At 36.3% G+C, this 23,135-nt stretch overlaps 1 protein-coding gene and 1 non-coding gene across 12 annotated transcripts in view; one reads left to right on the forward strand and one right to left on the reverse strand.

Annotated features, from left to right (window-relative positions):
* The window catches only part of VTI1A (vesicle transport through interaction with t-SNAREs 1A), a 380,272-nt gene that overhangs the window by 106,644 nt on the left and 250,493 nt on the right, over window positions 1-23,135 (forward strand). Inside the window, exon 7 of one of the 11 annotated variants that reach the window (XM_077126041.1) lies at window positions 8,266-13,932. The exons of the other annotated variants lie outside the window; for them this stretch is intronic. Coding sequence (XP_076982156.1) covers window positions 8,266-8,363 — 98 coding nt within the window. The 3' untranslated portion in view covers window positions 8,364-13,932. Of the gene's footprint in view, window positions 1-8,265; window positions 13,933-23,135 lie in introns of those variants that run through there. 11 annotated transcript variants of the gene reach the window in all.
* On the reverse strand, window positions 17,574-17,680 carry LOC143654658 (U6 spliceosomal RNA). Its single transcript, XR_013161861.1, has one exon. It is a non-coding gene; the product is annotated as a U6 spliceosomal RNA (small nuclear RNA).

Raw genomic sequence — 23,135 nt, forward strand, 5'->3', positions numbered from 1 at the left:
TTTTCAAGATTCATTCACATTGCCACATTTATCAGAACTTCATTTTTTAGGGCTGAATAATATTCGCCTGCATGTATATACCACATTTTGTTTATCCATTCACTTGTTGATGGATACTTAGTCTACTTCCTTCTTTTGGCACTTGCAATACTGCTGCTAGGTTAAGTCTTTGATTTGAGGTCTATTTATAGCATTTAGAGCTATAATTTTCCTTCTCAGCATTGCCTTTGCTGCATCCCATAAGCTTGGATATATTGTATTTTCATTTTCATTCTCCTCAAGATTTTTCCTAATTTCCCTTGTGATTTTTTCTTTAACCTATTGGTTTTTTAAGAATATTTTGTTAAATTCCCACATATTTGTGAGTTTTCCATTTCCCCTCTGATTTCTAGCTTCATTCCATTGTGGCCAGAGAGAATACATTTTGTGACTTCAATATTTTTTAATTTATTAAGATTTTTTTTCAATGTGGTCTAACCTGGAGAATGTTCCAAGTCCATGTACACCTAAGAAGAATATGTATTGTTATTTTGGGTAAAGTGTTCTATATATGTCTGTTAGGTCTATTTGTTTTATGTCATTCAAGTCTTATATTTCTCTATTAATCTTCTGTGTAGATATTCTATCCATTATTCAAAGTGGTATATTAAAGTCTCCTACTATATTAATGTAGAATTGTCTGTTTCTCCCTTCATTCTGTCAGTATTTGCTTCATATATATTGTCTCTGCTGTTGTGTTTATATATTTATAATTAAGTCTTCTTATTGAATTGCTCCCTTTATCAATGTATAATGACTGTCTTTGTCCCTCTTAACAATTTTTTACTTAAAGTCTATTTTATCTGATATTAGTATAGCTGCCCCAACTCTCCTTTGGTTATCACTTGCATGATGTATATTTTCCATCCTTTCACTTTCACTCTACTTATGTCTTTGAGTTTAGTGCGAGTCTTGCAGAACACAAAAAATTTGGTCAAGCTTTTTTATCCATTCTATCAATCTCTGCCTTTTGACTGGAGTGTTTAATCCATTTACATTTAAAGTTCCTCAATTCTTCTGTTAATGCCTGCTTTCATATTTATTTGTTTTTGTGTGTTATGCTATATTGAGTCCCTTTTCATTTCTGTCTATAAATTTTTCACATATTTTACTTGCTGCTATCATTGGATTAAAATTTAACATCCTAAATATAAAACAGTTATATTTGATTTAATATCAACTTGACTTCGATAGCATACACATACACTGTTCTTATACCCCTCCACACTTGTTACAAATTATATGTTTATACATTGTGCATCCCAAAACCTAGATTTATCATTACTTTTTATGTACCTTTACCAGAGGTCTTTATTTCTTTATGCTACTTTGAACCACTGACTAGTGTCTTTTCCTTTAGTCTGAAGAAGTCCCTTTAGCCTTGCTTTTAGGGCAGGTCTTGAGTAGTGATGAACTCCCTCAGCTTTTGTTTATCTGGAAATGCTTTCGTCTCCCTCAGTTTTGAAAGAAAGTCTTGCTGGAAAGAAAATTTTTGATTGGCAATTGTTTTCTTTTAGAACTTTAAGTATTTCAACCCGTTGCTTTCCTAGTGGCCTTAGGAGTTCTCCGTAGGAATTTGAATTCCCCTTCTACTTCCCAAGAAATAGATCTTCCTCTCCTGGGTCTCCAGGACAGGGCTTAAAGCTGGTAAGCCTTTGCCCCAGGCTGTCTGCTTCAGTTGTTTCTTACACTGCTGTTCATTGTCTCAAGCTGCTTTTGTCTGGAGGGCAAATTCTGGGAGGGGGAGCACACCAGAGAGGAGTTTCACAGTCTTTTGCAGCCAGAAGAGGGCCAGGAACCCCCAAAAGGTACACAGGCTGGCTCCAAACTGCCCTGGGGTGGGGATTAAGGAAGGGACAGACCTGGCGCAGGAGCTTCTTTCATGGCTCCCCAAAGCTGCACTCTCTTGACTCAGCCCCTTCCCAGCCAGTATAGCCCTTCAGCAATCTTCTGCAGCTCTGAGGACGTGTACCATCTTTAAGTCTCCTCTGCAGCCTTTGTCAAGGACTGCAGAGGAGGTTGGGACAGGCTGGGACAATGGCTGCCCTCAGAGCCAGACTCCCAGGTTTCCAAAGTGGATAACCAAAATCAGTGTTTGGCGCTTGACTAGTGGCCTGTACTCCCAACCTGTCACCCCTGGATCTTGGAGAAGTTGATTTTTATGTTCCTCTCTGGCATCAGCAAGCTACTCTAAGAGCCAGACTCCACTGCTGCCTGCCATGAGAGTGGGGTATAGGCACCAATAATGACCCTGCGAAGAGAGCAATTTACTGATATATTATGTAATTTATCAACCTCTTCCTCCTCCTATTCTCCAGATGCTGTACCATGTTCTGCTGGATAGTAGGTTTAGAAATAGTTGATTTACAGCTCTTGCTGGTTTAGTAGTTGTTCTGGTGGAGGGTCTAATTCCTAGAGTTTCCTACTCTGCTGTTTTCCCCAGCACGTGTCTCATGTGTTCTTTTTGTTCTCAGACTCACCTTTAGAAGTGACTGTCCTTGTGAAGATTATGTGTAATTGACCTGAAAATGAGGTCAGAGGACCTGGGTTCCGGTCCAACTATTATTTGTGTGATTTGGAGCAAATCACAGAAACTCTCTGAGCCTCAGTTTCTTCTTCACTAAAATGGAAATAATATTTCCTCTCATAATATTCCCAAGTTGTTTAAAAGAAATTATGATATATCTTAAAATGTTTTATATACTATCAAAACACTGTACGAATATAAGTATTACTAATGACATATAGGCATTTATCTTTATCTCATAGAAAATAATTTTTGATGTGATTGAAATTTGTGTATAATAAAGGAACAGAAATAAAATGTGTTACTTTGACAGTCTTTTGGAGAATGTGACACTGTCACTGTTGAACATGACCACATTATCACTTCCTTCCAGAACATCCTGTGGATGGGCCTCTTTCCACATGGGATTGTGCTGGAGCATATTTTGCGTGACACTGATCATAGCTGATTGGGCTGAATAATTGGGTATCCTTTTTCTCTTTCATTCCGCCATTATATAGCTCCTTCCCAAAGCTGGAGGAAGTCATCAAGGAAGATCACAGATACTGAAGGATCAGCCTTTGATTGAGGTTTTACAATTGGATGGGATTTGATAGTTATTCCTTCTAGGGTGTGCTAAAATACAGCATCCACATTAACCTAAATACAGCATCCACATCAACACAACAATATGGAAAATGTTAATTAAATTAAAAGTGATCCATAGATAAACCTCTGTCCAGTAGGACATTTTAGTAGAATTCATTGGAAGATTAAATATGAAGTTAGATATTTATTTGTTGAATAAGATTTGAGAACTTTCTTCAGACTATGAAACCAAATCTGGGAGGAGGAATGAGGGTGGACTGTGGTTGAGGTGTAGACGTATGTGACACTGTCTCTGCGTAAACAGAACCCATCATGCTAAAGTGGAGTGAGAAGAGAAGGGAGGCATAAAAAAAATAAATATACACTACTACCTTTTATTTCTATTGTGTTATAAAACTATTTATTTTTTTCTTTCCCTGGATAAATAGCAAAGTTGGCAATTAACCCTATTTTGGGCCCTCTTCTGAAATTTTACTTGAAAACGAAATCTAGTATCACTTGCTGTATATACTGAATTGGAGAAAGAAAAAAAGACTCAATCACCTGGCCCTGTTATTAATCAGTTTTGTCAGTTTGAGAAATCACTTAACATCTGTGCGTATGTTCTTTTATCTGCAAAACGGAAACCAGACACCAGATTCTATCTATACTGTAGGTTGTTCTGAAGTAAAATGAGGTTGTATATATTCAACTGCTTAGAAAGTTAAAAGGGCTTTGTAAAAGTCATCATTTTTATACGTTACTATCAACAAATATGGTTATCTTTCAATATTATTGGCAAAAGTTTCATAAAAAATTTTTGAACATTTTTATTCGTTAACTCAGTGACCTTTAATTGGAAAATATTGGAGAAAAACTTGATTGCATATTATTTTAATTGACTACTAGTGTCTTTCTAGCAAATAATGAAATGTCTTCTAAAATTCTTAAGTAATTTTTGAAAATTTTAAAAGTTATTTTGTCACACCTGAGGCAGTTACTGTCCCTTTAAGAACAGCTATCTAGCAGAGGGTCACATGTCTGGAATGCATTTGATCTGAGAAAAAGTTCACCATTATTTCTAAGTGTGGTTTATACCCCGATATGCATTGAGTTTAATACCAATCAACTATCTTTTATCCATGAAATTGTAAGTTAATTGAACAGCTCCATTTAATAAAGAAGAGACAGAAGAGTATATGACACTAAACTAAAGAGTTCTTACTGGAACAGTCTCAGACTGACATCAGGCTTGGTGATGAGACTCTTTAACGGAACTGCCTTGGGACCAACTGTGAAAACTGAGCACTCTTCCTGCTACATTTGCCACTGGCTTTATCCAGTTTGACATCTCAGAAATCTAAGTTTTGTCCAAGAGTCTGTGAATAAAAAGTGACTTTTTCTTTTTTTTTGTTACTGTTAAGTGACAGGTCTGACTTTTTGCTGTGGAGATGCCCATTTTGTTTGAGGTCAGAGATTCAATACTTAAAACTATGGGATATCTGCCCTTTACTCTGAAATCATGATTCTTTTTTCCTTTGAGTAAATAGCCCAGAATTACAATAAACACAAAACTAATGGAAGCTGAATGATTAATGAAAGAAACAGGGCTGAACAGGGCATTTATTATACAAGGCAGAAATCATGCAAGGCTCACTGTCTCCTTTCAATTTGGAAATAAGTAAAGACACCTGTGACTATTCTGCCACCACTCTATGTGGGCCCCATGCACCTGGCAGTACTTCTCCAGACCAGGAGAGTGTGTGTCTACAGTCAGTAGCCTACCATCTTTGAATAATGAGCTGCACCATTTTCTAACCTTGCTCCAGTCGCCCCTAGGTTTGCAAACTGCATGAGTTGGCTCCCTTGCTTTCAGGACGCACCTCAGTCCCCCTAGCACCAAGTTTCCATTTGGTCATTAATCTCTCTAGAAAAGGATGCTATTCTTCTGTCAGCGATATGCTGAGATGCTATGTGCTCCATACTTCACCCAGGGCCCCACAGATTCCCCACCATGTGATATACTGATTGGACATATGTAAAAATAATATATTTATTGAACATTTAATATGGCCCTGGCACTGTTCTCAGTATCTACATTCATTACCTCTTAAAACTCACAACAACTGTATGCCATAATTACTGTTTTCTTATTTTACAGATAAAAAACCAGGTACAGAGAGATTAAATAATTTGACCATACTCACAAAGCTAGGAAAAGTATAGCCAGACCATCTGATTGCATTCTCTTAGCCAAAAACTACACTGAAATATGCATAGACCTCACATGCCTACATTTTTTCAATGTAATCAGATGTAATCAAGATATGTCATGTTCTCACATTAAGTAATTTTCTTTTCCACATAATTCATTCAGCCACTAAGTATTGAATACTGTGTGTCATCTGCTATACTAGAGGCTCAGGATACAGCAGTGAACAAGGCAGCCAAGGTTCTTGTTCTCAGGCAGCTTCTGTATTGAGGGGTTGGGATTGTCAGGATGAGACAGCCTTTTTCAAATTAATTTAAAAGATAATTTCAACTAGTGGTAAAATGAAGCAGAGTATAAAAGAGTAACTGATGAGGCTGCATTAGGTTGGCTAGTCAGGAAAGACCTTTCAGAGAAGGTGCAGTGTTAACTGAGTCCTGAATGACACAAAGATGCTGTTTTAGTTTGCTAAGGCTGCTGAAATGCAATATACCAGAAATAGATTGGCTTTTATTCTCTCTTTTTTTTTTTGGCATGGGCAGGCTCGTAGATTGACTTTTAATAGGGGGATTTATTTAATTACAAATTTACATTTTTTCAGAGGAAAGGTATCTAGCTTTCCTCTGGCTTTCTCTATCACACGTGAAAACATATGGTGACATCTGCTGGCTTTCCCTCGAGCTTCTGGGTCAAACGGCTTTCCCAGAATGATTCCTTTCTGCCTCTGTAAACATCTGGATCTGTGCCGGCTCTGAGATGAGTTGTGCTGGGCTATGCTGAGCTCCACTGAGCTGTACTGAGCTGTTTTTCTTCTGATTTCTCCTTTGAAGCCTCCAGTTAATTAAATTAAATGACACTCATTGTGGGGGGCACTCCCCTTAGCTTAGCACAGGTGTAATCAGCCATAGATGAATTTCACATGCTAATGATTTATGTCCGCAACAACAGAACAACGGTACCATCACCTGGCCAAGTTGACACCTGACCCTAACTACTGCAGAGCCACCCATAAGAAAGTCTGGGCAACCAAATCCAGAAAGAGGGATGAGGAAGTTCAAGAGCACTGAGAGGAAAAGGTTTTGGGGGTATTCAGGCAACAGAAGACCAGTGTGACTGGAGTAAAGTGAGCAAGTAGCCAGAGGTATAAGATTAGGTCAGAGTCAGGTAGGATACAGATTTTATGGGGCTGCGGAGCCATGAGAGAGTCTCTACCTTAATATACATAGGGTATAATGCCATTGGAGGGCTTTCTGCAGGCAAGTGCCTGATTTACACTGTGGAAAAGGATCGTAAGGTTGGAGGGACAGATGATTGGAAACAGGGAAGCATTTTAGGAAGTTTTACCAACTGAAAATTCAGTTTTACCAACTAAAATTACAGATAGAGGGATTTGATGTTTGACAATACAAGAGAAATTATAAATGATTTCTAAAGGTGCTCAGGAGCAGAGAACTTGAAATTTTGCTCAGGAGCAAAGAGCTTGAAATATTTCATTAATTCCCTTAAAAATTGACATGGGCTCCCAAATTTTCTTCCTTAAGGAGATCCCCAAAACATATAGGAACTTATTAATCCTGTGCCCAGTAGGACTTTACACTCAGACGATGGCCAGTCCATCAGACTAGCTGGTAATAGACACTTGTGATTATAAATTTAGGCTGAGAACCAAAATTCTAAGAGTGCTTTATATGAAGAATGATGATAACGATACCTATTTCCCTGAGCTCATAAGAGGAACATGTCATCTAGTCATCTTCACTCTGGTTGGTTTCGGAATGCAGATGTACATAGTCACTTTGGTTAATTTTGTATCTACCCAAAGTGGAGTTCAGGACCAGCAACGTCAGCATCCCCTGGGAGCTTGTTATAAATGCAGAATCTCAGGTCCCACCTCAGGATTCGTGTTTTATTTAGCAAGGTTGGCTGTGATTTGTGTACACAGTCAAATTGGGCTTGCTATCCACTTTCCGGTAGTAGCATTCACTGTGAGTTTATTTGGATAGATAAAAGTAATTTAATTGTTTCTCATCTAGATGTGTACAAAAATTCATACAGGCAGATATGTAGTTAACACCCACAGTCCATATAAAATAATAAATATTGTGTCTTGTGTCTTTTAATCTTAATGGTGATGTTGGATATAAGGATGGTCTTATTTAGGAGCTGTGATGATTATTTATCATACCTCAATTAGGAAAATGTGAAAAGGCAAATAGATAGGTAGTAATCTATCCAGTAACCCAGAAATGATTCATTCCACCACATTTACTTTTTTTAATATGCATTTAATCCCTACACATAGTACTACTGAAATTCTTTAAAAAGGCATAATTATCACAATTTTCTATATATGTTGTTTCAATAGGGAAATGCAAAGATGGACTTTCTTAGTAAGAATAATGTATTTATATTTATAAATTCTTTTCATAAAAAAAATATTTTCTACCAAAACTTTATTTGTTGTGGAATTGATGCGGGGTATCCTTTCCATTTCTGTTTGAGAATCCTAATTCTTTTCTATGAAGATTCTAATTAAAAAATAATAAATGTGAATTTCATTTTAATTTCAAGATTTCTATGTTGTTTTGTTTATTTAATTTTAAGCTGTAGGCTCCCCAGTTTAGAAATATACTTCTACAGGTCTCTTTTACATGACTTGTTCAGATATTTTTTGCTTCTTATAGTTACTTCATCAAAATTTGCATTGATTTGACCTGATAAACTTAAACAGAAATACAATGGAGTACTAAAGTACTTTTTTCCTTAAAACAAATAATCCCTTAGATTGTAACATTTCCATGAGAATGAGATCATTTGTTTACCTCTTTTCCTTCTTTCCCTATCTCTTAAGAGTTCTTACAGGAAAAACAGTCAATAGTGATATCACCCTACTTTTTTTTTAATTAAAGAAAATGTGTTGCAGGTTTGGAACTTGTTGAAGAATGTGAACGGATGCACTTAAAATATGAGGCGCCTTCCTTCATATCCTTAATTGTCTCAGAGTCTCGGCCTAATTACTGATTGGGTTTTCCTGAGCCTTTCATGGGGTTGTATGGCGATTGTGGGCTATAAAACCACTGCAACTTTATCATATTTTATCTTTGGGTTCTTGGTATTGTCTCTCTACTCATCTTATTATTATTGTTTTAATCAACTCATATTCAGTTCATCTTAAAAAGCTGTGGTACTGCTCTGAAAAGGCAGAGGAGGTTGTCATTTTACAGACTATTTTCCAGTTGTTCCTAAATTTTGTGAAGTTCTGTGAAATATTGGTGAGCTCCATAGTGGTAAGAAAAGGATGCCATTTAAACTCTATTTGGAGAATGTTCTCCTTAGGTGGTCCAACTTAATTCATAGGGTTCATTTTTAATCCATTAAAAAGTATTATACTCATTTTTAAAAGTATCTTACCCCATTATGCTTATCACTTTTCCAGTTGGTTTGTAAAATATGTGTGAAGCCATTCTTATTCTGTTGCACCTCTGTGAATTGAGAAAAAGAATGACAACCAAAGCAGATAGCTAAAATGCCAATTTACTTTCAAATATTACAGTGAAGGACGGTTAAGCTTATGACCTTCTTGAACTATACTTAATACAACTTTCTTTGGGATTTTTTTTTCAATCGGGTTTATTTTTCCTTTGAGCTGAATTCTAGTGCCCTGAAGTTTTCTTTTCTGCAGTGTTTATGTATTTAACAGAATTTTCTGAGGTGGGTGCTACAGAATTTTCATAGCATGGGTTCACCCTGACTAAGACTTTGCATTATAACTTATATCAAGTGGGAAACTTGACAGGCATAAGCTTTAAAAATGGCTTTTTTTTTTTCAACATTTGAAGCTTTTGTCTATAGTTCCTATTGGGCTACAGTGTTTTCCAGTGTTGTCGCAAGGAGAATGAAGTTAACATTAAAAAATAATTTTTTTATTGAAGAATATGTTTTTCCAAGTGAAGTTATTATCAAAGGAACAGCCGTGGTAGGTCACCATTCATGTGTGGGGCGCTGTGTTGCCCTTTTACATCTTGAGATATAAATTTTATGTCATAGTTAAGTAAATAGCTATTTATTTAGAGAGAGGATAAAACCACCCTAAAGACAGAGAAGGGAAAAAGCTTTTTGAAGATTGTTCCTTCTGGAGGAGAATAAAACGTATTATTGGGCAATCCTGCCTACCATTGCCCTCCGATTTACTGATTGCATCACAATAAATTGCCCGAGGTCCTGGTCTGCGTTAAAAAGTTGATAGTTATGTCAGCATGAAATATACCCCTTTAAATGGTGCTAATTTTCTTTGCTTCCATTTTCAGAATTATTTACAATACATGGTACTGTGCAGAATAGAACTTTAATGTTTATTCAGCAAATATTTATTAGCCCTAAGATATTAGAATTTGGGCACATTAGACCTGGACTAGACTAAAGGTGACCTCTGATACAGGAGAATACTGCCTTTAATATCACTATTAAATATTAGCAAGACATGGGGTTTATGAGTATACGCGGGAAGATATTCAACCCATTTGAATGAGAAAATAGTGTCCTAGATCAGAAAGTTACTTTAATAAACTGGAATATCTTAGAAAAATATCTATTGGGGAAATAAAGAGCTATAAATCCCCATAACAAATAGAATTAGTGTTTTTGAAGCAGAGAGGACGAAGTAATTGTCCATTTCATTATGTCAGGGAGAGGCTCAAAAGACATGGCCTTATGGAATAAATAAAAGGGTGGTAAACTACAGCAAAGTCAGCCTTTGGATAAATATGTGGCTGTGAGAATTTCTAGAATGTGTGCAACAGCATATCTAGTCAGATTAAATTATTTTATTGGATACATTTTGTGCTTTATAATTTATTAAATCATAAATCTTGTTAATTTTTAGCTTTATTATTTGCTGAAAATAATCATTTTAATAATAACATAATATAATGTTATGCTTTAAAGTTTTCAGACTACTTTTACATCTATTACTTCATTGTATCTGGAATGGAAATTAAATGTTCTCACCGAGTTCCCCAATCCCCTGAATACCACCCCAAGTGCCATCTATTTTCACCAGCTGGACTGGATATTAAAGTTTGTTTGTTCTCATGAAGAAATCAATACTTTTTGTTTCTTTCTTCCTGATTAACATGTTTACAAATTACCTATATATAATGTTCAAGTTTTATGCAGAGCTATTCATGATTAAGGCCTATTATTTAAACAAACAAAAATTTCCATCGTAGGCTGCACAACTTTAAAGAATGCACCAATTTTTTCTCACTGGTGTTAGTTTGTTAGCACAGGACTTTGACAGAGTCATCCAAATGTGTCATGTAGGTAAGGTAAAGAGATTGACTGGAGTGACTTTGTAATATTAAAAAAAGATATTTTTTTTAAAATACTGTAACTCTAAAAGATAAGCATGAAGATGGACCAAGTATCTTATTGCCTCACTGATATTGCCTGCCAGCTGTGAATTTTCTTACTACAATGAATCCCTTCATTTTTATTGCTGTGTGCAAGGTACAGTGTTTCATTTTTCTTCCTACTTGGACTTCCTGTAGAATGCACACCCCATATAGTTCTTTAAATTCATACTGTTGTGAGAACAAGTAAGCCTTTCTGTTCTCGCCTTTGTTAGCCATAAACCTTGTGGAGCAACAGTTCTTTCGTGCCCTCCGTAAGTTGCTGGACTCTGCTCAAATTAGACACTGTAAGATTATCAGCAGGTTATAAAGGTGGAATATATCTTTCTCTTCAGCATTTTTTGTATAAGGTTGTTTTGATCTGGTAAATGCTAACAAATTCAAACAAGTTAATCGTCTCACACCCACCCCTTTATAAATCAGGACTCCATGTCTACCACATACAAAGTAGTGAGAACGCATGTACAATTTTTGCTTTCCTTTGAGGATTGGAAAAAATTCATAGGAATTTTATATGAATATTTTGTCTTCCACCTGCATTGAAGCAAAATGGAGTGTACATGGAGCTTTGTAACCAGATAGACCTGGATTCAAATCCTGGTCCTGTCTCTTAATAACTGTGGGACGTTGGCCAAGTTCCTTAACCTTTTTGAGTCTTAGTTTCTTAATCTAAAAGTCCTTGCGGTTCCTATATGCAAAGGGTTGTCGTGAGCCTAAAATGAAGTAGACAATATAAAACACCCAACATGGTGCTAAGTCCATCATAGATACTCAGCAAATTTTAGTTTCCCTTTATAATATTTTATATAGTAACATTAGCTGTTATCACAAATAGACCTCTAAAATCTCAGTGGCTTGATGCAATGAAGTTTGTTTCTCACTCTTATAATAGTCCAATGCAAATGTTCCTTGCCAGCAGATGACCTACCACGTGGTGATTCAGAAACCCAGTTTTTCCCCACCTTGTGGTTCTGCTTTGCACTGGGGCTTTGCAGTCTGCTAAATTAAGCCAGCAGTTAGGCAAAGAATGGAAAGGCACACCCACTTTAAAGCTCCATGGCCAAACAGTGATGCTCACTGAGTCTGCTTACGTTCCATTGGCAAGAACTAGTCAAATGGTGCCACCTAGGTGCAAGGAGGCTGAAGTGTAGTTCCATCTGGGTGACAACACCCAATTGCTTTATATTACATGAGGGCAAAAAACAAATAATGGTAGACAGCTTATCTACCTCTTCTATATAGTTTATTCCTTGAGTACTTCACTGTTTCATAAGCAATCAATCAAAACCCTAGCTATTCACAATTTAATGGGGAGAGGTAGAGGAATAGATGGCTTACAGGTCAGGTTAGTGATTGTAATCTTCTAGAATTTGTAAAAAAAAGAAACTTCATTTCTCTTTTATCTATATTGGATTAATAGACACATTAAGAAGTCAATATCATTTGCTATATTTTCTACCAAACATTTCTATTTACTTCTCAAATTTACATTCCTTAGATCTGTAACTAAAGATAATTCTGCTGCAAGTGTGTTTATCTAAGTTTGACTACAGATACAAGTCAGCAAATTTATATATACCATTTCCAAAATGTGTGACCGAAATTTACTGCTAAATGACATAGCCGTTAGGAGCCTAAGAAGACATGATGACTAAATATAATGTGGTAATCTACATGGAGATCCTGAATCAGAAGAAGACATTAGACAAAAACTAAGGAAATTCAAATAAAGTATGGACCTTAGTTAATAATGTATCAACATTGGTTCATTAATTGGAGCAAATGCACTACGCTAATGCTGGATGTTAGTAATAGGCGAGGCTGGGTACAGGATGTATAGAGACTCTTTGTTATCATCATAATTTTTATGTAACTCTATTCTAAAATAAGTTTATTTACAAAAAGAGTGGATTACAATAACAGAAGTCCTCATACTTATTGAATACCCATGGTGTAATATCATCATATACTGCAAAGTTAGCCTCTCCTTTTTTTCCCTCATTTTTTAGAAAAGTTGTGGGTTTGCAGAACAATCATGCACAAAATACAGGATTCTCATACTCATCACCCACCACCAACACCTTGCATTTGTAACATTTGTTACAATTGATGATAGCATATTTTTATAATTGTACTATTAAGTAAAGTCCATGGTTTGGCTTAGGGTTCACTGTTAGTTTAGTATAGTTTTATGGATTTTGTTTTAAATGTTTATTCATTTACCATAAATACACTCTAAGATTTCCTTTTATAGTAATATTCAGATAAATGTATTTCAGTGTAGTTAAATGCATTCACAATGTTATGCTACTGTCATCACCATCCATTACCAAAGTATCTCCATCATTCCAAATAGGAACCTGTACATTTAGGCCTTAACTTGCCATTCCCTATCCCCACTCTATCTGCTAGTAACCCTTATTCTAGACTCTGACTCTATGAATTTGGTTGTTCTGATTGTTTCAAATCAGTGAAACCATAAATTATTTGTCCTTTTGTGTATTATTTTTCTCAACATAATGTCTACAGGGGTCATCCATGTTGCATATATGAAAGCATCATTCCTTTTTTATTTATTTATTTATTATTTTTTCTAAATTAGTATTATTATTTTTGGCACAGGTGGACTCCAGGAATCAAACCAGGGTCCCCAGCATGGCAGTAGAGAATTCTGCCACTGAGCTATCATTGCATTGCCCCGCATTCCTTTTTAAGGCTGAGTAATATTCCGTTGTATGTATATATACCACATTCATCAGTCGATGGGCACTTGAGTTGCTTCCATCTTTTGCCAGTTGTGAATAATACCACCATGAACATTAGTGTGAAAATATCTGTTCAAGTCCCTGCTTTCAGTTCTTCTGGATATATACCCAGTAGCAGGATTGCGTGGTCATATGGTAATTATATTTTTAGTTTTCTGAGGAACTGCCAAACTGTCTTTCACATTGGCTGCACCATTTTACATTCCTACCAGCAGTGAATGAGTGTTCCTGTTTCTCCACATCCTTTCCAATGCTTGTAGTTCTCTGTTTTTTCAATAGTTTCAATAATTTTGATCAGGTCACCTTTACTACTTTTTCTTTTATATCTTGTGCTTTGGGTATAAAGTCCAAGAAACCATTGCCTAACACAAGGTCCTAAAAATGCTTCCCTAGATTTTCTTCTAGGAGTTTCATAGTTCTTTATAAGGTCTTTGGTCCATTTTGAGTTGATTTTTATATATGTTATGCCATAGGGATCTTTTATCTTTTTCTAACAAATGGAGATCCAATGTCCCCAGCACATTTTGTTGAAGAGACTGTTCTTTCCCTAATAAGTGGTTTTTGCCACCTTGTCAGAAATCAGTTGACCATAAATGTGAGGGTTGATTTCTCAGCTCTCAGTTCTGTTCCTTTGGACTACATGTCTGTCCTTGTGTCAGAACCATGCTGTTTTGATTACTTACTGTGGCCTTTTGATAAGTTTTAAGAGTCTTCCAACTTCATTCTTTTTCAAAATGGTTTTATCTATTCAGGGCCCCTTACCCTTCCATATAAATTTGATGATTGCCTTTTCTATTTCTGCAAAGAAGGTTGTTAAAATTTCGATTGGCATTATATTGAAGCTATAAAATGCTTTGGGTAGTATTGACATCTTAATGATATTAGTCTTCCATGATATCACAGAATATCCTTCCATTTTAGGTCTTTATTTCTTTTAGAAATATTTTGTAGTTTTCTCTGCTCATGTCTTTTAAATTCTTGGCTAGTCTAATTCCTAAATATATATATTTTTAATTGCTATTGTGATGAAATTTTTTTTCTTGATTTCTTCTTCCGATTGTTCATTGCTTGTGCACAGAAACACTGCTGATTTTTTGGTGTAGATCTTGTACCCTGCCACTTTGTGGAATTCATATAAACTCTAGGAGCTTGGTTGTTTTTCAGATTTTCTGTATATGGGATGATATCATCTGTAAATAGGGAAAATTTTACTTCATCTTCTCCAATTTGGATACCTTTTATTTCTTTTTCCTACCTAATTTCTCTAGCAAGAACTGGTATGATGGTGAATAACGGTGATGACAGTGGGCATCCTTGTCTTGTTCCTAATTTCAGAGGGAAAGCTTTCAGTCTTTCACCTTAAGGAAGATGTTAGCTGTGGGCTCTTCATATGTGTCCTTTATCATGTTGAGGAAGTTTTCTTCTATTCCTAGTGATCTAAGTGTTTTTACCAAGAAAGGGTGGTAGATTTTGTCAGATGCCTTTTCTGTATCGATTGAAATTATCATGTGTGGTTTTCACCCGTCATTCTGTTAATGTGGTTATTGTGTTAATTGATTTTCTTATGTTGAAACAACCTCACATAACAGGGATAAATCCCACTTGATCGTGGTATATAATTCTTTTAATATGCTTTTGTATTCAGTTTGCTGGTATTTTTGATGAGGATTTTTGCATTTATGTTATTTAGATATTGGTCTGTAGTTTTTTTTTCTTGTGATATCTTTATCGAGCTTTGATATACAGGTGAGGTTGGCCTCATTGAATGAGGAAGGGAGTGTTTCTTTCTGTTCAAATCTTTTTAAGAATTTGAACAGAATTGGAGTTAAGTCTTAAAATGTTTGGTAGAATTCTCCTGTGAAGACATCTGGTCCTGGGCTATTCTTTGTTGGGAGGTTTTTGATTACTGATTCAATCTCTACTAGCAATTGGTTTGTTGAGATATGTATTTCTTCTTGAGTCAATGTAGATAGCTTGTGTGTTTCTAAGAATTTGTCCGTTTCATCTAGGTTGTCTAATTTATTGGCATAACAGCTGTTTATAGCATCCTCTTTTAGTCCTTTTTATTTATTTCAGCCAGATCAATAATAATGTCCCCTTTTTCATTTCTGATTTTAGTTATTTGCATCCAGCCTTTTTTTCTTTGTCACTCTAGCTAAAGGTTTGTCAAATGTATTGGTCTTTTCAAAGAACCAACTTTTAGTTTTGTTGATCCTCTCTAATGTTCTTTTGTTTTCTCTTTCATTTGTCTCTGCTCTTATCTTTGTTATTTCCTTGTCTACTTGCTTTTCCTTTAGTTTGTTCTTCTTTTTCCAGTTCTACCTGTTTTGAGGTTAGGTTTCTCATTTGAAGTCTTTCTTCTTTTTTAATGTAAGCACTTAGAGTTATAAATTTCCCTCTCAGTACTGCCTCTGTGCAGTAGAGATATATTGTATTTTCATTTTCATTTACCTTAAGATATTTCCTAATTTCACTTCTGATTTCCTCCTTAACGCATTAGTTATTTGAGAGTATCTTTTTAATTTCCACGTATTTGTGAGTTTTCCATTTCCCCCTCCGTTATTGGTTGTAATTGGAGAATAATGCATTTTATGATCTCAATATTTTTGAATTTATTGAGACTTGTCCTGTGACTCAACATATGGTCTATCCTGGAAATGACCCATGTGCACTAAAGAATAAAGTGTATTGTTTATGTTGGGTGCAGTGTTCCATATGTCAATTAAATCTAGTTGGTTTAGCTTATCATTCAAGTCCTGTACTTCCTTATTGGTCTTCTACTAGATATTCTATCCATTAGTGAGAGTGGTGTGTTAAAGTCTACTACTGTTAATATAGAACCATCAGTTTCTCCCTTCAGTCTATCACTATTTATTGCATACATTTTGGGACTTTGCTGTCAGGTGCATCTATGTTTGTAATTGTTACATCTTCCTATTGAATTCTTCCCTTTATCAGTATGCAGTGGCCATCTTTGTTCCTTGTAAGTTTTTTACTTCAAGTCTGTTTTATCTGATCTTAATGTATCTGCCTCAGCTCTCTTTTGGTTATTACTTGCATGGTATGTTTTTTCCATCCTGTTTCTTTCAGCTTACTTATGTCTTTAAATTTAAGATGAATTTTTTGCACACAACATGTAATTGGGTCGTGTTTTTTTTTAATCCATTCTACCAATCTCTGCCTTTTGACTGAAGAGTTTAATCCATTTCAGTTTAAAGTCACTATTGATAATATAGGACTTTTTCTGTCATTTTGCTATTTAACCCTTGTAAGGCATACTTTTTGGTCCCTCAATTCCACTAATGCCTGCTTTATTTTTATTTGCTTTTGTGTGTTATATTGAGTGGCTTCTCTTTTCTATCTGGATATATTTTTCTTTTTTTTTTTTCCTTGAAGTTACCAAGGTGAGACTTTAACATCCTAAATATTTAAAAGTCACATTTGGGGGCAGGCCCCAGTGGCTCAGCAGGCAGAGTTCTCGCCTGCCATGCCAAAGACCCGGGTGTGATTCCCAGTGCCTGCCCATCTTAAAAAAAAGTCATATTTGGTTTGTTTTACCAACTTAACTTTAATAACACGCACATATACTTTTCTCATACCCATCTGTCCCTCCACCATTTTTTTTTGTGCTTTTTACCACCTCTATGTCTGTACATTATATGTCCAAAACCTAGATTTATCATCTTTTTATGCATTTGCATTGTAGTCCCAGTAGAAAGCAAGAAGTGGAGTTACATACCAAACAATACAAAATAACAATGCTGGCATTTATAATAACCCAAATTGTTACTGATCTATATTTCTTTATGCTGCTTTGTACTACTTTCTAGTGTCCTTTCCTTTCAGTTTGAAGAACTCCCTTTAGCATTTTTGGTAAGGCAGGTCCAGTGATGAACTCCCTTAGCTTTTCTTCATCTGAGTCTATCTTCATCTCCCTCTTTTTTTTTTTTTTTCATGGGCGGGTACCGGGAAATGAACCCAGGTCTCTGGCATGGCAGGTGAGAACTCTGCCCCTGAGCCATCATTGCCCGCCCCCTCTTTTTTTTTTTTTTTTTTTAAGCATGTAATGCTTTACGGATTTGTTTGTCATCATTGCATAGAGGCCATGCTAATCTTCTCTGTATGGTTTCAATCTTAGTATATGTGCTTCCAAAGCAAGCACTCTCCCTCATTTTTGAAAGACAGTCTCCCCAGATATAAAATTCTTGGCCAGAAGTTGTTTCCCTTCATCATTTTAAGTATTTCAACCCTCTGCTTTTTTTCCTCCAGGGTTTCTGATGAGAAATCAGCACTCAGTCCGTTTGGGACTCCCTTGTATGTAACACTTTACTTTTCTTTTACAGCTTTCAGAACTTTGTCCTTGTCCTTTGCATTCAACAATGTGAACAATATATGACAGAATTTATTTTTCTTCATGTTTATCCTGTTTGGTGCTCTCTGAGCTTCTTGGATGTGCATATTCATGTATTTTACTATGTTTAGGAAGTTCTCTATCATTATTTCTTTGACTGTTTCTTCTGACCCTTTATCTCTTCTCCTTCTGGGACACCCATATTATGTATAATGATGGTATACTGGGCCATGTTCCATAGCTGTCTCAGACTCTTTCACTTTTAATAATTCTTTTTTCTTTCTGCCCCTCAGCCTGACTCATTTCAAGTATCTTGTCTTCGAGTTCACTTATTTTTTTCTTCTGCTGGCCCTAGTCTGTGCCTGATAACCTCTTGGGCATTTTTCATTTCAGTTTTTGTGATCTTTAACTTCAGTAGTTCTTTTTGGTTCCTTTTAAAATTTCTGCTCTTTACATAAATGCCCATATTGTCCATTAATTGTTGTCCTGATACCCCTTAGTTTTTCTCTGTATTTTCTTCATATTGATGAACATTTTTAAGGTCATTTTATTAAACCTTTGTTTGTTATATCCACATTCTCATCTTCATTTGTGTTTTCTGGATTCCTTTCAGTTGACCGTCATTTCCTGTTTCTTTGTCTTACACTCTTTTGTTGAACACTACATTTTAATGTTTTAAAATGTTAACTCTGGGATTTATTCCCTGAGATGTCTGTTTCTTGGTTTTGTAACCAGCTGGCAGTAAGACAGACATTTTCCTGAGCTTTAGCCCTCCTTTCAGGTAGGGCTGCCTATGGCAAATGCAGTTTGCAAGGCTTTCCCAATTTTTCTGGGCCTCTGTCTTGTCCTGGGCTTTTGCTTTTTAGTTGTTTTAGAGTTCCCTATTTATAAGAGTTTGGTTGACTCCTCAATTTCCTAGAAGACAGACCTTTGTCCCAGACTGTCCACATCCATAGCTTTTCACATCCTTTCCTTGTCTCAAGCAGCATTTGCCTGAAGGGCAAGTTCTAGGAGGAAGGGCCCTCCAGAGAAAACTATCCCTCTTTATTCCTTCCTAACCAAAACAGGGCCAGGGACTCACAAAGGGGGTGTAGACAGGTTCCAAAGTGCCCTGGGGAGGGCATCAAGATAGGTGTCAAGAGCCTCTCCAATGGCTCCTCAGAGTTGAACTTTTCTGGCCTGCCCAGCAAATGCGGTCCTTCAGCTAACCGGATCCCACAGCCCTGAGAAAGCACTGCCTCTTAAACTCTTCACTGCCTCCCTGCCCCTGTTCCAGGAGGATTGAAACATTGACTCCCATGGCCTTTGCCCAAGGCATGTTGAAATAGTAGCTGCCCTCAGAGCTGGGACCCAGTGATCCGAATTTGCTAATCAAAAGCCATGATCAGTGATCACTCATGACAGCCCTAGTTCTTGGGGAAGAGGACTTTTACATCCCATTCTGGCATCAGCAAGCTGGCCAAGGACTAGACCCTGTGGCAGCCTGCTGTGAGATTGGAAGATAGGCATCAGTATCTACCACGTGGAGAGAGCAATTTACTGTTCTTTACCTTAATTTATCAGCCTTTTCCTCCTGCTCTTCCCTGGATGCTTTATAATGTTCTTCTGGCCTCTGAAATTTCAAAATAGTTGTTTTAGAAAGTTCCTTTTTGTTTAGTAGCTGTTCTAGTGGAAGGACTGAATTCTACTCTGCCATCTTCCCCTGAAGTCTCCTGGCCTTTTAACTTGCATATTATCACTGTAGATAATTTGCCCTTCTCTGTGATTAACAGGCATGTGTGTCTTTAAAAACATTTTATCCAGGTTTTGGCACTAGTGAATGTACATTCTTCCTTCTTTCTTCTCCCTCCCACAGTGTTTGTAGTAATCCTGAAAAAAAAACAATATCAACTTTATTTGGTGGTGGAAAGGATCAGGTTAATAAATCATTCGATTTTATGACTCCAGGAACTGTGAGATCTATATGGAAATGTGGCTCCAATGTTCGTGTGGCCCATCCCCGTGCTCCATCTTTAATTTGATGACCTTAAGATGTGTAGAAATAAATAGACCATTTTTAGTTATTGGAAGAATGATCATCAGTGCTTTTTTCTTCACTTTTTCAGTCATGAAGAGCAGAAGAGATGATATGAGATAGAAATGTTTATATAAGAATAATAGGATTATACTTTTTTCTCTTCTGAATTTCATAAAAAGTTGTCTGTTAATTTTATAAAAGAACTTTCTATATTTAAAAGTGCCTATAATCTATTCTTAAAGAATTATTTCACATCTTAGTTTATCAAATGCATATATTTGTATATACACACACATACACATAGATAGGAAAGATTATGTATCTTAATATCATGATGAGGTAAAATGTTGTGAAATGTAATTTTCAATTATTTGTTTCTCTTTATTTAACTGTCCAAATTGTGTAATACTAGGATTTATTTGTAAAGGTGAATGTTTCTGAAAATTCTATAGTAACAAACTTTTTAATGCAATTTTATTGAGATATATTCAAATACCATATAATCATCCAAAGTATACAATCAGTGGTTCACAGTATCATCATATAGTGTGATTCAAGACAATCAATTTTTGAGCTTTTCATTACTTGAAAAAAAAATAAAATTAAAAATAAAAAAGAACAAACAAAACATCCCATGCCCCTTATCCCCCTTATTATTTATGTATTTTTTGTTTTTATTTTTACTCACCCACCCACACTTGGGTAAAGGAAGTATCATCCATAAGAGTTTCGCAATCACAGGTCACACTGTGAAAGCTATATAGTTATACAATCATCTTCAAGAATCGAAGCTACTGGATTACAGTTCAACAGTTTCAGGTACTCCTTCTAGCTATTCTAATGCACTAAAAACTAAAAAGGGATATCTATATAATGCATAAGAATAACCTCCAGCATGACCTCTCAGCTCTATTTGAAATCTCTCAGCCATTAAAACTTTATTTTGTCTCATTTCTCTCTTTCCACTTTGTTCACTATACTTACAATATTGTGCTACCATCAGATAGTATTTTGCTATCCATTTCTGGGTCTTTACAGTCAATCCCTTAAGCATTCTGTACTCCTTCAGCATCAAATGCCCAACCTCTATCATCTTTCTAGCTCCTGATAACCTGTGATCTCAACTTTAACTCTCAAAGTCTGCTCATTAATGTTAGTTTGTATTAGTGAAACCATACGGTATTTGTTCTTTTGTTTCTGCCTAATTTCAGTTAATATAATATCCTCAAGGTTCATCTGTATTGTTGCATGCATCCTGACTTTATTCTGTACCCTTGCTGATAGTCTTCATTTCTGCACTGTTCTATAAGTGCCTCTCCTGTCTTTTCCTGTCTTCCTATAATATTCCTTGTAGAGCAGGTCTCTTGTTCACAAACTCTCAGCTTCTGTTTGTCTCAAAATATTTTAAACTCTCCCTCATTTTGAAGGATAGTTTTGCTGAATATAGAATTCTTAGTTGGCAGTTTTTCTCTCAGTATCTTAAATATATCATACCGCTGACTTCTCACTCCCATAATTTCTGCTGAGAAATCCACATAGTCTTATAGAGCTTCCCTTGTATCTGATGGATCACTTTTCTTTTATTGCTTTCAGAATTCTTTGTCTTTGACATTTGACAATCTGTCTAGTAAGTGTCTTGGAGTAGGTCTATTGGGATTGTTCTGTTTGAGGTACGTGGTAATATCTCAAACAAAATAGATGGGAAATTTTCAGTGATTATTTCTTCCATTGTTTTTCTGCTCCTTTTCCCTCCTCTTTTCCTTCTGGGACACCCATGACACATGTATTTATGCACTTCATGCTGTCATTCAGTTCCCTGAGACCTGCTTATATTTTTTCATTCTTTTCCCTACCTGCTTTTTTGTATTTAGGATTTCAGATGTCCTGTCCTCTAGATCACAAATCCCTTCTTCTGCCTTTTCACATCTGCTGTTGTAAGTCTTCATTGTGTTTTTCATCTCTTCCATTGTGCTTTTCGTCCCCATAAGTTTTGCCATTTGTTTTTTCAAGCTTTCAGGTTCTTCTTTATGGTTCAATGTCTTCATGCCCTTCATCTCTTTTATAATGTCTTCTGTAAACTTGTTGATTTGATTTTTTATTTGATATAGCATGTTTGTTTGAACATCTTTAATTACTTGTTTCAACTCCTGTATCTTGTTTGAAGTGTTAGTTTGTTCCTTTGACTGTACCTTGTCTTCATTTTTCCTTGTATGACCTGTAATTTTTTTGCTGGTGTCTAGGCATCTGATTTCCTTGATTTGTTTGTTCTGGAAGTTGCTTTCACTCTTTTGCCTCGGGTTTTCTAGTTGGTTGGCTTTGCTCTCTATCTGTTCTTTGGCATTCAGTTCATAGCTTCTGTTTAACTGCACAAAATTTTTCAGCTCTGTTTTTTCTTGTTCTTGCCCTGCCTATATGGAACCTTTTTTCTGAGAAGCATCTCCCATATATGATTGACCCCAGTCAGTGTTTCCAAGGTCTCAGGAGGAGGGTATATCAACTTTCCCCAAGGTGAGACCCAGAAGCTTGTCAGATTTTCCTTTGAAGTCTCTAGACTCTGTGCTTTTTGTATTCTGCCCAGAAGGTGGTACCTGTCAGCCCACAGCTCCTCACTATCATAAAGTGGTGCAGTGCCTTTAATTCTCAGCAGACCCTGTCCCTGCCAGGGGCATGGTTGAGACAGAGGCTTATGTAGAAGGTAAGCTTAAGCCATTCCATTTTCCAGCCCCTGGGTTCTGAATTCTCTGGGCCTTGCACCTCCCCACCCCCTTTTCTTGGGGAAGGTATACCCTTTAGGGAATCATCTCTTTACTTGACTAGTTACTTTGTCTCTCAGACCTATCTTAACTCTGCTCCTGCCTGATTCACTGCTGATAATTGAAAATGCCTGAGGCTTTCTCTAATGAGCCTCTTAGAATAGTTAAAAAAAAAAAAAAAAGCTATCCCTTCTCAGAGCCAGTCCCCAGCCCCTAAGTTCCACCAGTCAAGAGCTGGAGCTGGTACCCTAGGACACAGTCTTTTCCCATTATTCTGAGCTCAGCCAACTCCAAAAGCCTCCATTTTTGTTTGTTTGTTTGTGTCATCAGTCCTACCTCCTTTCTGCCAGGAGAGACCTCGGGGTTCCTTTCCTGCCTGCTCTGGGTTTATCTGTGCTTGGAGCTTATATTGAGCAGTCCAGATTTGTTAATTAAAGCTGTAATTGGAACTTGGTTGAGTTTTCCTTGCTTTGCTCCTAACAGAGACTGCTTCTTT

Source organism: Tamandua tetradactyla, chromosome 13 (genome assembly GCF_023851605.1).
Source record: "Tamandua tetradactyla isolate mTamTet1 chromosome 13, mTamTet1.pri, whole genome shotgun sequence".
NCBI lineage: Eukaryota > Metazoa > Chordata > Mammalia > Pilosa > Myrmecophagidae > Tamandua > Tamandua tetradactyla.